At 34.9% G+C, this 15990-nt stretch overlaps 1 protein-coding gene across 1 annotated transcript; it reads right to left on the reverse strand.

Moving 5' to 3' along the window:
- Positions 1-12144: 12144 nt before the first annotated feature.
- On the reverse strand, positions 12145-12756 carry LOC113769426 (premnaspirodiene oxygenase-like). The gene has a single exon (XM_027313872.1). The coding sequence runs from the start codon at positions 12754-12756 to the stop codon at positions 12145-12147; it is 612 nt and encodes a 203-aa protein (XP_027169673.1).
- Between the last annotated feature and the right edge of the window lie 3234 nt (positions 12757-15990).

Raw genomic sequence — 15990 nt, forward strand, 5'->3', positions numbered from 1 at the left:
CTGGTACAGACCTGAGCATACATAAGGCTTCCAACAAGTGAAGCATACGGAATGCTATCCATCTCTTTTCGTTCCAACTCATCCTTAGGACATTGATCCAAACTAAATTTTTCTCCTTTGACAATGGGAGCCGCAATGGAAGAGCAGTGCTTCATTCCAAATCTTTCCAAAACTTTTTCAATGTAGGCCTTTTGAGACAGACCAAGAACCTTTCTTATTCTATCTCTATGAATCTCTATGCCAATGACATAAGAGGCTTCACCCATATCCTTCATTTCAAAGTTTTGTGTAAGAAACATTTTAGTTTCATGCAGCAAACCCATATCATTACTTGCAAGAAGAATATCATCTACATATAGGACTAAAAAGATATATTTACTCCCATTTATCTTAAGGTATATGCATTGGTCAACGATATTGTCTACAAAACCAAATGAAGAGATAACGTTGTGAAACTTAATATACCATTGACGGGAAGACTGTTTTAGCCCATATATAGATTTCTTTAACTTACAAACAAGTTGGTTGTTATCATTATTGACAAAACCCTCAAGTTGACACATGTATACCTCTTCTTCAAGATCCCCATTAAGGAATGCCGTTTTCACATCCATTTGATGTAGCTCCAAATCAAAGTGGGCTACTATTGCCATGATAACACGTAATAAATCATTCTTTGAAACAGGAGAGAAGGTTTCATGGTAGTCAATGCCTTCCTTCTGAGTAAAACTTTTGGCTACAAGTCTAGCTTTATATCGTTAGATATTACCCATTGAATCTCTTTTGGTTTTGAAAACTCATTTGCAACCCACAATAGAGATCTTTTTGGGTAATTCAACGAGATCCCAGACTTTATTTTTAGCCATTGATTCCATTTCTTCTTTCATGGCATTATACCAAGATGTGGAGTTTTCTCCATTCATGACTTGTGAAAATGAATTAGGGTCATCCTTAAGTCCAACATCATGGTCAGACTCTTGGAGATATACTTCATAATCACTAGAAATTGCTGGCCTTCTAATTCTTGTAGATCTTCTAACTCCCACTGTTTCATGGGGAGTTTGATTAGTGGGATCAACTATTGTTGATTGTTCTTGTTGTGGTAGCTCAAGTGGAGATTGCTCAATTGGTTGCTCTTCAATATTTTGAATAACAACTAGATCATGTAAAGGTGGCACAGGTGCATCCTTTACTTCTTCAAATTCCACTTTTTGAGAACCACTCCCACTGATTTCATGCTCCTCAAGAAATTTAGCATTTCTAGCTTCAACAATATTTGGAGTGTGTGAAAGACAGTAAAATCTAAACCCTTTGGAGTTAACAGCATAGCCTATGAAGAAGCCACTAACTGTACGTTCATCCAATTTCTTAATGTGTGGGTTATATACCCTCACTTCAACTCGACAACCCCATATGTGTAAATGTTTTAAACTAGGTTTCCATCCATCCCAAATCTCAAAAGGCGTCTTGGGGACAGCCTTGGATGGTACCCTATTCAAAATATACACAGCTGTTTTTAAAGTTTCACTCCATAAGGATAAAGGTAAACTGGTACGGCTAATCATGCTTCTAACCATGTCCATGAGAGTTCTATTTCTCATTTCGGCTACACCATTTTGTTGTGGTGTGCCAGGCATTGTATATTGAGCAACAATACCTTCTTCTTGGAGAAACTTGGCAAATGGACCATATGCCTGTCCTTTATCTGTGTGCCTTCCATAATATTCGCCACCCCTATCTGATCTCATAATTTTGATTTTCTTTTCCTTTTGTTTCTCTACCTCTAATTTGAAAATTTTAAAAGCATCAAGTGCTTCTGATTTATCAAACAAGAGATAGAGATACATAAATCTTGAATAATCATCTATAAATGAGATAAAATATCTCTGACCATTCAAGCAAGGGGTAGGAAAAGGTCCACAGATATCTATGTGTATAATCTCAAGTAATTGAGAACTTCTTTTGGCACCTTTTGAGGTCTTGTTAGTCTGCTTACCCTTTATGCAGCCTACACAAGTACCAAAGTCAGTGAAATCTAAAGTCTGTAAGACTCCATCATTCACCAACCTTTTGATTCTATCAATGGAGATATGTCCCAATCTCCTATGCCAAAGTTTTAGAGAGTTCTCATTGATAATACTGCGTTTAGTACCAGTACCATGCACAGTTAAAAGGCTATATTCATATGTGGGGTCTAACTCAAGTTTAAATAACATTCCATCCAAATTGGCAGAACCAATAATTTTATTATTTTTTAAAAGATTCATAGTTGAAAGATGAGAATTGGAATCATATCCAATAATAGATAGTCTAGAAAGAGTAATCAAATTTCTAGAAGAAGATGGAACATAAAAAGTATTTTCAAGATCTAATTGAAAACCGGTCTTTTAAATGAGTCTATAGGTCCCCACGCCTTCAACAGATGAACGCATCCGATTTCCAGAATAGATGCTTTGTTCACTTCCCAATGGCTTCCTTAGGTTTAGAAAGCCCTGCATGGTTTTGGAAATGTGAATTGTAGAACCACAATCAATCCACCAAGCATTATCAGAAACTTCAGTAAAGTTAGATTCATAACACACAAAGGTGAGATTACCTTTCTTTTCGAGCCATTTCTTGTACTTGAGGCAATCTTTCTTCCAGTGCCCTTTCTTTTTGCAAAAACGGCATTTGTCTTTATTGCCATCTTTTTTCATAAGAACACTCTTGCCTTTTCCTTTCTTTGTGTTTCCTTTACCATGAGTCACTAGATGAACACTTTCTGGTGTCTCATGTTTCAATCTCTCCTCCTCTTGAACACACATGGTCAATAGTTCATTAATTGACCATTCTTCTTTATGTGTGTTATAAGAGATCTTAAACGGAGTATATTCCGACGGAAGAGAGTTGAGAATGAAATGTACAAGAAATGATTCAGAAATCTCAACTTTAAGGGACTTTAATTTAGCCTCAATATCCCTCATTTCCATAATGTGCTCGCGCACACTCCTACTTTTGTCAAGTGTCATGCTTGCAAGTTTCTTCATAAGGGTGCTAGCCAAAGCCTTGTCAGAGCTTACAAATTGTTCATCAATTGCTTTCATGTAAGCTTTGACTCGGTCACAATCTGGAATTGAACCCCTAATGCTTTGACTGATATGCGACTTAATGAGCATCAAACTTAGGCGATTAGATCGCTCCCACCGCTCATAAGTAGCCTTTTCATTTGGCAAACTAGAATCCGTGAAAATGGGTGGTTCATTCTCACGAAGGGCCAAATCAAGATCCATGCACCCTAAAGTTAGAAGAATCTTGTCCTTCCATTCGGTGTAGTTTTCACCGGATAGCATTGGAATACGAGATGAATCATTAAAAAGAGTAGTGGTAGAAAAAACTGCAATATCCAAGAATAAACATACATTATTGCTATGAAATTTAAGACATAAGGATTGAATTAACCAATGTTAATTCAAATAATAAATTCAAACCTTCCTGTGGGTAGAGGTTGCCAAACACGCATTGAATTTACTTTCTTTATAATAAGACTGGTAAATTAAAACTACTAACAAAAATAGAAATTTTCCATACCTGTGGGTCTAGGAAAATCTCTTAGCACAATGTTAAATTTACCATCTTATTTCAACTAATCTTATTAAAACTATCACTTTCCTGTGAGCCAAGTGATAATTTTAATAAATTAATTGTTTACTTAATTAGATGTTATTCAAGTAATCACTAGACATTTATGTGATTAAAATTCTAAACATCAAACATATAAGATGCTGTGGCTACTCTTAAATACAAGATGCAAAATCTTTATGATAACATCTATAACGGTGACAAAATGAAAGGTTGATAAATGTCACAAATTATAGTTTAAATAATTAGGTGAAACAAGCAACTTGCTATGCCAATTATTAACCAATAATTTCAAGAGGCATGGAGTTATTTAAATAGAACTCATAAAGTGCCTCAAAAGCAAAGTTCAACCTTCATTTAGCATACATGATGCAAAGTCAAAAGGCATAAGTATACTAATCATAATTCATGCAAGATAAAATTAGTTATGTTGTTATATATATACAAGCATAACCAAATGAAAATTAAATATCATACTAACGATATATGTATGACACATACTTGCATGATAAATAAATCATCACAAGGATGATACATATACATGGAATTAGCCATTAATTCTCAATAATTGAGATAATGGATACATAGATCCCATGACAAATTGAATTTGATTCATTCACTATTAAATGAATCTATATAACTTTTCTCAGATTGCCAACAAACCATGAAGTTATATGTTAAACAACATGGGCTAGAGGGTGGCTCTGATACCACATGTTAATTCAAATAAGTACAAATAACTTGTACTAGGCAGCGGAAATTTAAATGATTTACCTCCAGCCATTGTTGTTGAACAGATCGAGATTGATCTTTGCAACTCCTTGTCTTCTTACTTTGCTCTTGTTTGTGTAGACAAAGAGACTATGTAGATGTGTAGAAGAAGAGAAAAGTGGAAGGAGAATTTAGAATAGGGATCTTCTAGCCTATGCCTAACCAAAAAGTGTATAATTGATGGAATACCACAGGCTATTTATAGGCTAGGCTAGGGACCCTTACTGGCAAATACAAAAATCCCTAGGGTTTCCTTCCATCAAGGAACTCTTGCCAAAATCCATAACTGAAATTAATATTTTCTGACTAATTGATTGATTTGATTGATTAACTGATTGAATAAGATATCAATTAATAATAGATATCAATCAATCACTAACAAATGGAATATACTAATTAATTATTGACAAGATGTCAATCAATTAATTAGGATACCAATCACCAATCATTGCCTAATGGGAGATACCAATTAATTGTCAATCAATTAATTAGAATATCAATCAATCATGCGGGTCATAATTTGCCTCTAAAGGAGGTAAGTCTTATCAGTTCCTGCATTGAAAATATCCTGGAGCAGATAATTTAACAGGTGCTTCGAGCTTAACCAAAAACGGAGTTACATAAGCAAAAGATGATGATCTGCTAAATATGGTCATTATACTTACTAGAAGGAGAGCTTTGATGTTTCTAGTTGTGATTGGAACTTGGAGGTTGCCACTTTCCTGCAGTCGAAGCAGAACATCAATAATATCTTCATCTCCCGACTCAGCATTCCCCATTTTCCCATTTTCGCGGTTGGCTTGATGTTGTTTGATGACGTCGTCCAGAATATCTGACGGGTATTTTACATACGTGCAAGCTAAAAAATACCGAATTACACCCGTTCACTGCAAGTATACAGATCAACTAGTAGTTTAGGGTATATATCGGGTCGATCCCACAGGGAAGAGTGAACAATTACCGGTATTACTAAAGCTTCTCTATTATTTAGACTATCAATGAATTATAACAAATTTAACCTACTGAAATTATACAAAATAACAAATAAAAGCTCCTTGGGTTGTGGTATTCCTAACTACTCATGCAAGTGCTATATTTGGATCATTGAGTACTACATCTAGGCTAGTTATGGTGTAATTTCCTTATGCATTTGAATCCTACTTTCGTAGTGAATCAATTATACTTATAACTAATCCATACCTATTCTCATGGTTATGAAATTAGCTACAAGTTCATTTCTTCAATGAAATTACATGAAATGAATCACTAAAAACCACATAGATGCACATCTACTTTCGTGAGTGTACTCCCTATGTTTAGCACTTCTTGAACCAGTGTTAAATCTCAATTTTTATTGCAGAAACAACACCTTAGATAATCACAATCAATGGTACCAGATTAATCATGATTTAAAGAGCCAAAGTGCTAAATAACTTGCTCAAATCATAACAATCAAATAACCAAATAATAAACACTAACAATTATAGAAAGTTCAACCAAACCCAAGGCTTAAACTTTAGAGACACATATTGAACACAAAATCCAAAACTTGTATATTAACCAAACTTGGAATCAAATACAAAAGATAAAGAGTTTGGAAGGAATGTAACCCTTGTCACATGAGTTCATCTCCTTGCCTTCTTCATCCTCCATCTTCTTCTTCATCTAGCTAATAAACAACAATGGATAACACTCTACTCTATACTAACCTACTGCTACTACTCAGAAAATGCAAGAGCTACATCTCTGCACTCCAAGCTTCTCCCGTATGTCTCTCCCTCTCTCTTACAATGAATTTGGCTATTTTATGATGAAAATGGTCAAGGAATGAAGCTTTACACTTTCTCCTTACAGCTGGTAATGTCTCTCACATGTCTAGCATCCAATGTGAGTTGGTGGGGGTGAAATTGAGTTTTACGCGTACAGAGCAGCCTTTTCTGACCACAATCCGGCCAGGAATCCGGCCACAAATCCGGCCAAATTCCGGCCGGATTGCTACAGTGACCATTTGGTCACTTCTGGTTCAATTTCCAGCTCTGCTCCGATTTTGCATCAACTTCCACTGAACTTTTCTTGATGCTAAAAGCTGATTTAGCTCTTGACCAAAACATAAAACTTGTAGCCCTTTGAGTTAGCTTTCCAATGCATCAAGAATCATCTCATTTGAATCTGTGTAGGCGGAGAAATGACCGAAATACCCTTACCTGCTCATTGCCCTGTTCCAGTTTCGACCAGTAGAAATTTGCTATTGTAATTCGGCATTTTGACCTGGAAAACCTTCAAACTGGATTTAGATGTCTTCACCAAAGTTGTAGATCTATCTCTTATCTTCAAATTGGTTCAAGAATCATCTTAATCCGATCATTGTAGCTCAAGTTATAGCCGAAATACGAAAATGTGTCAAAACTGTCAAAATACACAAAATCCAAGTAAAAAATGATAAAAACCTCATTTAATCACTTAAAAGCATTTTTCACCAATTATAGCCAAAATGATTCATATTCTACCAATAATATAACTAAAGTGACTAAAAATAATATAAAATATCATACAATTATTACGTAAATTAGTCACTTATCAAACTCCCCCACACTTAAACCATTGCTTGTCCTCAAGCAATAAAAATACAAACCAACAATGATCCAAAATTTGAAAATAAACATATGTAGCATTTCAACTTCATTTCCTCAAAACAAAGTAAATAACCATTATGCAATTATTCAATTAAGTTCAAGTACTCATAATATCGAGTAAAGGAGAGCCAATTATACCACCATTATAACAAATTCAAGTCAATTTCTCATCCTTAACCAATTTCATACGCAAGTAACTCATATGGCCAATAATATGCTTTCTAAACCCATGATCATCTTCTTATTTAACTTTAAAGAGGGATTTATTTATATAATATCGCTAAATATTACTTAAGTTGTGAAGGTATCTTTTTACGCGAGGATCGACATTTTTAGATGAAGATCACCGGTTACTCAACACTTCACATACTCAAGTTGCTTTGCATACTCTTAATTCAAGTACCGTTTTACGCGAAAGTCGACATTTTTAGATGAAGACACCCGGTTACTAAGTACAAGAATCATTGGAGTAGAACAAATCTTATTCTATTTTTGTCTTTTTCTTTTGTTTCTTCATTTTTTTTTTCATTCATTTTTTTTTTAAAGTAAAGATAATAACATTCCCTCGAAAGCATAATCATGAGAAGAGTATTGCAATTATTGACCATATTTATCACTTAACTTATAAAATCCAATAAAGAGAAGAAATTTCATCAAATATGCAAAAAAAATATATAGGCATAATTTTCTCCACTTTAAAAGATATACTTTCCTACAAATGCAAAAATTATAATCACATAATAGTCATTTCCAAGTTAAATGAGAAAAGAAGTGCTTAAACCACATATATTTATCTCAAATGTAGAAGGACTTTGAACTACTAATGGTATGGAACTTGTTACCCCTTGGATAAAATCGAAAAAAATTTAAAAATTGTTGAGGCAAGTTTGCAATTTTGGACAAGATTGTAGAAAAATTTTGAATTTTAACACAAGTCCAATATTTGCAACTAATAAGTCAATCACATACAATATATATAATCTCAATTCTCCCCCCACACTTAACATACACATTGTCCTCAATGTGTAAAAAGGAAAATCAAGATAAAGAAAGTAATACTCCCCTATGATGTGATTGAATATGAAGCTTCAAGGTACGTTGTTCGCTTGTCATCATCGCTTCATCAGTTCCATTTGGTAACCATTAGTGATATAAACCTAAAAATGGAAAATGAGAAACAAAAGTGATAACAAAGGCTCAAGACATCAAAACGGCGATCCGTAACTTCAAGCCCTTGTTTTGGTGATGTACCTATAAAAAATACACAATAAGAAACTCAAGGTACAAGAAAATATATGAGGAAAAGAAGAAAAAGAGAATCAAGGAAACTGCATTTTTTTTTTTTTAAAAAATGCTCAGAAAACGCGGCTCAAGAAAACGCGCCTCAAGGTGCGTTTTTAAAGTCGCGTTTCTCCACAAAATTTGCAGCATTGAAAACGCGACTACGTGAGAAAACGCGACTTAAAGTCGCGTATTTGAAGGCGCGTTTTTGGTTTCTGAACAGGCTGGAAAACGCGACTTGGTAGAAAACGCGACTTCCTGTCGCGTTTTGAAGGCGCGTTTTATTCATTATAGGCACAGAATTGAAAACGCGATTTAATGAAAACGCGATTCAGTGGCGCGTTTCTTTGAAAAACGCATTTTCTGCTGCGAAATTTAGCAGAAATTTAACTTTTGAATAATTACAAATGATACCCCAATTTCCCAAAATGCATCAAAGATCATTTGTTTGCTAAAATACTCAATGCATGCACATGTAAAATGATCAAAACATGCATTTTAACCCCTTGTAACGAATCAAAAACAACAATTACTCAAATCGAGGGGTTGAGTTCCTTGATCAAACTTCGCCTTTTTCACCTCATTTGGTCACTTTTGCTTTCATTTCCAATACCTATAAATGAAAAATAACAAAATAAATCAAACACATACTTTAAACATAAAATCACCCCAAAATAACATAAATAGCCAAAACATTGGGTTGCCTCCCAATAAGCGCTTTTGTTTATAGTCGTTGGCTCGACTATTGAACCTCATTTTTCAAGGAGGCTTGGTTAAAGAATAATCCATCATTTTAGGCTGTGGTGGATCATTAAATGGTGACTTTATAGCCAAAGCCACATGATCTAATGATGTGAGAAATGAAAGTGACTTACCTATCCCAAGTGTCCCATAGATATTACCTTGAATATGCACTACTTGAGAACTTACCAAAGGACATGTCATAAGAGTATCTTGGGCAGGAATACCTTTAGAACCTATACTTTCACTGCACTCCTCAAGAGGGGTGAAAAATGAGTCATTAAAACTCACCTCTTGAGGCTCAAAGTTAGTTTCAAAGGTATTATCATGTTAAATGGATATTTGCTCATTGAAATATAATTGAGATTCATCATTTTCATCCAAATGCAATCCATTTTCACATACAACATTCTCACCATTCATGCTAGGATTATTTTGCAAATTATTAGAAAAAATAACTTCACACAATACATTCAATTGCTCATGTATATCACCAAAGTGAGAAGCTAATTCATCTAACCTTTCCTCAATCCTATCAAAACGGTCAGAGGTTGCATTTGCTAGCTTTTCTATGGCTAAATCAAATTGATTAGAAAAATTTTCTACAGCTAGCTCCCAAGATGCATTAGAATCATTAGCTAATGGTTCACTTTCTAACTCCCAAGGTAGAGGTGTATTAGCTAACTTCTCTATTGCCAACTCCCAAGATGGTTTTGATTCATATTGGACACTTTCAGGTTGGTGATCATAAAAATATGAATTATCACTATAAGTACATTGATTATTCCAACCATAAGCAGGAGAATTGCTCCAATTAGCACTATATCGATCAAAACAGGGATTGTAATGCTCTAATTCATCATAATAATCCACATTTTGTGCTTGCATACATGTATTAGTAGCATGATAACCTCCACACAAGTCACAAATCACATGATAAGAATTAAAAACATTAACATTCCTCCTCTGCTCAATTTCATGCATCATGGTGTCCATTTGAACTTGTAACTTAATTACATCAAATTTTGCCTTTAAGCACCTTAAACCATCTTCAAAAGACATGCATTCAGTAAATTCTTGGTTACCTCTATTAAAGGAGCTTTGCACTTGGTAACCATCCATTGCCAATCTTCCACTTCTCAAGCATTGTCCTCCAAATTGACCTACCCTTCTCATTACCTAAAATTACTTTTAAACAACCTCAAAAGCAAAATTAGGAAGAAAAATAGGTAATGAAACATACACACATAAAATACAAAAATAACAGAAAATAACATTCATATTATAACTAATATTATGTCTAAACTAATAAAGTTGCTCTTCACACCGATATTGCCAAATCTTCCCCGGCAACGGCGCCAAAAACTTGACGGGTATTTTACATACGTGCAAGCTAAAAAATACCGAATTACACCCGTTCACTGCAAGTATACAGATCAACTAGTAGTTTAGGGTATATATCGGGTCGATCCCACAGGGAAGAGTGAACAATTACCGGTATTACTAAAATTTCTCTATTATTTAGACTATCAATGAATTATAACAAATTTAACCTACTGAAATTATACAAAATAACAAATAAAAGCTCCTTAGGTTGTGGTATCCCTAACTACTCATGCAAGTGCTATATTTGGATCATTAATTACTACATCTAGGCTAGTTATGGTGTAATTTCCTTATGCATTTGAATCCTACTTTCGTAGTGAATCAATTATACTCATAACTAATCCATACCTATTTTCATGGTTATGAAATTAGCTACAAGTTCATTTCTTCAATGAAATTACATGAAATGAATCACTAAAAACCACATAAGTGCACCTCTACTTTCGTGAGTGTACTTCCTATGTTTAGCACTTCTTGAACTAGTGTTAAATCTCAATTTTCATTGCAGAAACAACACCTTAGATAATCACAATTAATGGTACCAGATTAATCATGATTTCAAGAGCTAAAGTGCTAAATAACTTGCTCAAATCATAGCAGTCAAATAACCAAATAATAAACACTAACAATTATAGAAAGTTCAACCAAACCCAAGGCATAAACTTTAGAGACACATATTGAACACAAAATCCAAAACTTGTATATTAACCAAACTTGGAATCAAGTACAAAAGATAAAGAGTTTGGAAGGAATGTAACCCTTGTCACATGAGTTCATCTCCTTGCCTTCTTCATCCTCCATCTTCTTCTTCATCTAGCTAATAAACAACAATGGATAACACTCTACTCTATACTAACCTACTGCTACTACTCAGAAAATGCAAGAGCTACATCTCTGCACTCCAAGCTTCTCCCGTATGTCTCTCCCTCTCTCTTACAATGAATTTGACTATTTTATGATGAAAATGGTCAAGGAATGAAGCTTTACACTTTCTCCTTACAGCTGGTAATGTCTCTCACATGTCTAGCATCCAATGTGAGTTGGTGGGGGTGAAATTGAGTTTTACGCGTACAGAGCAGCCTTTTCTGACCACAATCCGGCCAGGAATCCGGCCACAAATCCGGCCAAATTCCGGCCGGATTGCTACAGTGACCATTTGGTCACTTCTGGTTCAATTTCCAGCTCTGCTCCGATTTTGCATCAACTTCCACTGAACTTTTCTTGATGCTAAAAGCTGATTTAGCTCTTGACCAAAACATAAAACTTGTAGCCCTTTGAGTTAGCTTTCCAATGCATCAAGAATCATCTCATTTGAATCTGTGTAGGCGGAGAAATGACCGAAATACCCTTACCTGCTCATTGCCCTGTTCCAGTTTCGACCAGTAGAAATTTGCTATTGTAATTCGGCATTTTGACCTGGAAAACCTTCAAACTGGATTTAGATGTCTTCATCAAAGTTGTAGATCTATCTCTTATCTTCAAATTGGTTCAAGAATCATCTTAATCCGATCATTGTAGCTCAAGTTATAGCCGAAATACGAAAATGTGTCAAAACTGTCAAAATACACAAAATCCAAGTAAAAAATGATAAAAACCTCATTTAATCACTTAAAAGCATTTTTCACCAATTATAGCCAAAATGATTCATATTCTACCAATAATATAACTAAAGTGACTAAAAATAATATAAAATATCATACAATTATTACGTAAATTAGTCACTTATCAATATCATCCATTCATGGTGCATCTTTTTCCATTTACGTTTCAACCCAGTGCTAATAGGCAAAATTTCCAGTGAAGGGAAAAAATCTGCCAAATTGAAGCCTCCCGCTATGGCAACTGATGTTGTCAATTGCTTGAGCATGGTTTCTTTATTCTTGCATACTCTAACAAATGCGGCTTTACAAGCCATTGAACTTGAATAGGCCAAAATCATCTTAGTTACATTGACTGGCCTCCCTTGAGCAGATCGAATTGTGCTGATAAGTTTTGAATTTTCGTCCTGTCGAATAAATGTAAAGGACCGGACGTTCTTCCCACTAAGAAGCTCCGTCACACATATTTTGCGCATTTGCTTGACAAAGTCTCCATAAAAGCCAAATGCCAAATCGTCCCGTTTATACCAGATGGTTTTGGTGGCTAGACTCTCGGGCCTTGTAGCAAAGGCAGGATCATGAGTTACTAAAATCTCTTTGGCCATCTTGGCTGATGACACAACCACTGCAGACACTTGACCAAGCTGGATGTGCATGAGTGGTCCATATTTTCTGGCCAATTCCCTGAGAATTTGGTGCGGAAGTTGTCGACCGGCCAAGTTGTGCATGTTTCCAATGAGTGGCAGCTTTGGAGGACCTGGTGGTAGTGTTGGAGTTATTTTATTAGATCTTCCTTTCTTCCAAATTTTAAGTAGCAAAAACATGAAGGAGAAGAGAAGGAACAGATTAAGGGAGCTCAAGAGAAAAGGAAATAACTGAAGCTCCATTTTGAGAAATCTGAACAAATTACGAGGCTCTATTCGTTGCTATTTCACTTGAAGTAATCTATATATACAAATGCTTGATTTGTTGGTCGACTGTCGCCACACATTAAGTTGCGTGCGTGTAGCTGGCTTCTTCCTTTCTCTCTTCTTTTACTGTATTATTTTCTACCCATTGCATGTGCATCGGGTTTGTTATGGCCGAAAATTATAGTATTTAATGAATAAAGACAACTATTTCTACATTTTATTCATTGTCAATTGGCATGATTTGAAGATTTGAAAATCTTGATGATGACAAATAATGTTGTACTAGCAAGAAACAATCAGATTCTGACTCCATATTCAATCTTCAACCGGTTTTATTTTATGCTTGGGTGATGATGCTGTGTGGCCTTGCAGCTTATTACTCTTTCCAATATTCAATTCAAGAGATTAGACCAAGAAAAAATGAAGTCGTTGCTCAATAAAGAATCTCCGAATTCACAAGGTACTCAGTACCGAGTCCCTATTATGCTTTGAAACTCGAACCGAGAAGCGAGTCGGTGAAGCTCAGAATTAGAGGTCAATGGGTCCAACCGATTCGGGTCAAATCAGAAATGACGTCATAGATACGTCAAAAACTAGATCTAAGATTTAGAGTGCATGCAAGTACAAATCTGTTTTTGGATCTAAGATTAGTTGCCTGGTACAATCCTTTGTTTGAGCACTACCATGTTCCTTTTTTAGTTTGATGACAGGTGTCGAGCCTGTGCAATAATAAATACCTACTCGAGAAAAATAAATTTTCTGTGTATAGTAGTGAGTATGGTCAAATCCACAGGGATTGGGAAAAATTCGATTCTTTTCAAGTTCGGGATACGGGGGATTTTTATCAGAAATAAACTAAAAATAATTAAACAATTTAACTAAAAATAATTAAATAATTTAACCAAAAATAAATAATTAATTAATACAATTGTAAATAGCAATTAAATAAATGATAAATAAATTCTAGCTAAGGATACAACTACGCAGACACAGTCCATTCATCCGATCATTGATCCACAGGGGTTCATTTAATTTAATTAATAGGCTAGTTATAGTCGCCGATAATCTCTAACGATCAGCTTTTCCTTAATTTATTGATAACCAAGGTACGACCGTTGATTACCCCTAACCAGGAAATACTCCTAGGTACGACCATAGGAATTAATTTCCTAATTGCTTTAAAAACTAGAAAAGCCTAACCCAAATTAATAACACGCTACGAGGGTTATTTAAATCAGATTGCATGTTCCCCTAGTATGTGCAAATACTAGTTGCCACTTATATTAACCAATTAAACAATTACGGATTTAATTGATTAATTTGACAGGAAATTAATAAGTCAAATTGCACATCGGGCCCTTGATATCCAATTAACAAAATAATCCCATGGAAATTAAAATAGAAAACATGCAAATATTAACAAATTAAGGAACACGTAAAATTAATTAGATCTCACAGATATTTGGGACTGCGTCTTCACGTTGATCCTTGACTAGAGGAGAAAATTAGCCACGCCTCATAAGAAAATTCCCACGTAATTTAGTTGGAATCAAAGACATAAATAACTAACTAAGAATTTAGAAAGAAACTTGAGTCTCCGTAGACTCTTTGAACCAAAATTGCACACTACAAACAAGGAAAGGAAGAACTCCTCTATTCTCTCCCGTAGAGAGCTAAACATCATCTAATGTCCTCTGCACTAGTTCTATATGAGAACTAGTTACGTAGGAAGCAAATGCAAATGGAATAGTTACAATCATCAAAGCCAACATCTTGGCTAATGAGTATATCTCCCACAATAAGGACAAACTTTCTACGTGGTCCCCGTTAGATAATGAAAGAAAACATCATCCCAATTAATTCCAGCACAATCATCAATTCCTCTGCAATTATCAAAACAGAGGAGTCCACTATAATCATCAATTTCAGTACAAATACACCCGTGGAACCTAGCTTGTATTTTCTTTAGAAACTTCCCACGTGTGGATTATTTGTTGTAAGAAGATCTCTCTTTTCTGCTCCACTTCCTGAAATTGAGTCCAGATGCCAAATATAAGTATATGTTAACAATTAAAATAATATTTGGCATGAAAAAAGGAAAAAATTAACAATAAAATTGCTAACAATTAACACCCTATCATTTGAAAAAAAGGGCCTCATGTACGTTCGGGTTGTGACCTTTAATTCATGCATATATTTGTATTGTTTGTGCGGATTTGTTAGATTGTAGTGTTCAAGTATTTCTCAAGATAATTTCTAACAAATTTGTGAAATTTAGTTGGTATTTGAGTTAGATGAAAGAGGAGTAGCCATGATATTCATCCCTTAATTAAGCAGTGACGGACTCAGGACTCTAAACTTAGGAGAGTCAATTTGTCGTAATAGTAAAGTTTAAAATTATAGCAATAGTAGGTCTGTGCACCTATTAGTTCCTACCACAAAAAGCCTCTTTAGGCTCCTCTCCCCTCTAATTTAGGATAAATAGGTTATACAATAGTTATCGTCTAAAAATAAAATAAAATTGGGTTTTGGCAGCCTACTTGTTCACGGCCTGACGTCGGCAAAACAGTCTTCATCTCTGGTTGCTCTCTCAGTGCATCTTCTCCTGTCCCTCTTAGCCTCTGTTCTTGGAGAAAACACATTCATCTCTTTGCAAGTTGACTTCCTCTCAGTCTTGTGTGTGCGTGCTAATGGAATACTCCAACTTATCCTTCTTTTTTATTGAATGATGAGATGGGGTGGGGGGGGGGGGGGCGGCGGTATGTGATGACCAATTCTCATCAATTTGGTTCAATTTATGGCCAATAAAATAAAAATAATTTTAAAATCAAGCCTTGAAAACCAATTGAGAACAAGACCTTAATGTGTTGATTCATCGTTGGCCGAGTCTATCTAACTGTTTCAAAAATAATAACAATAATAAAAAAATTACAGACTGTTAGTCCATGTAAGTTCACAGGTAGCCAACTTTTATGTAGCTAGATTATTCGTATTTATTTATATATTTATTTGATGACAGTATATATGGTAAGCAGTCACAACACAAGCTCG

This window comes from Coffea eugenioides, chromosome 4 (genome assembly GCF_003713205.1).
Source record: "Coffea eugenioides isolate CCC68of chromosome 4, Ceug_1.0, whole genome shotgun sequence".
In the NCBI taxonomy this organism is placed as follows: Eukaryota; Viridiplantae; Streptophyta; class Magnoliopsida; order Gentianales; family Rubiaceae; genus Coffea; species Coffea eugenioides.

Coding starts and splice junctions, on each gene's coding strand:
- LOC113769426 (XM_027313872.1), bottom strand. CDS start 12,756: ATGCACAACTTGGCCGGTCGACAACTTCCGCACCAAATTCTCAGGGAA.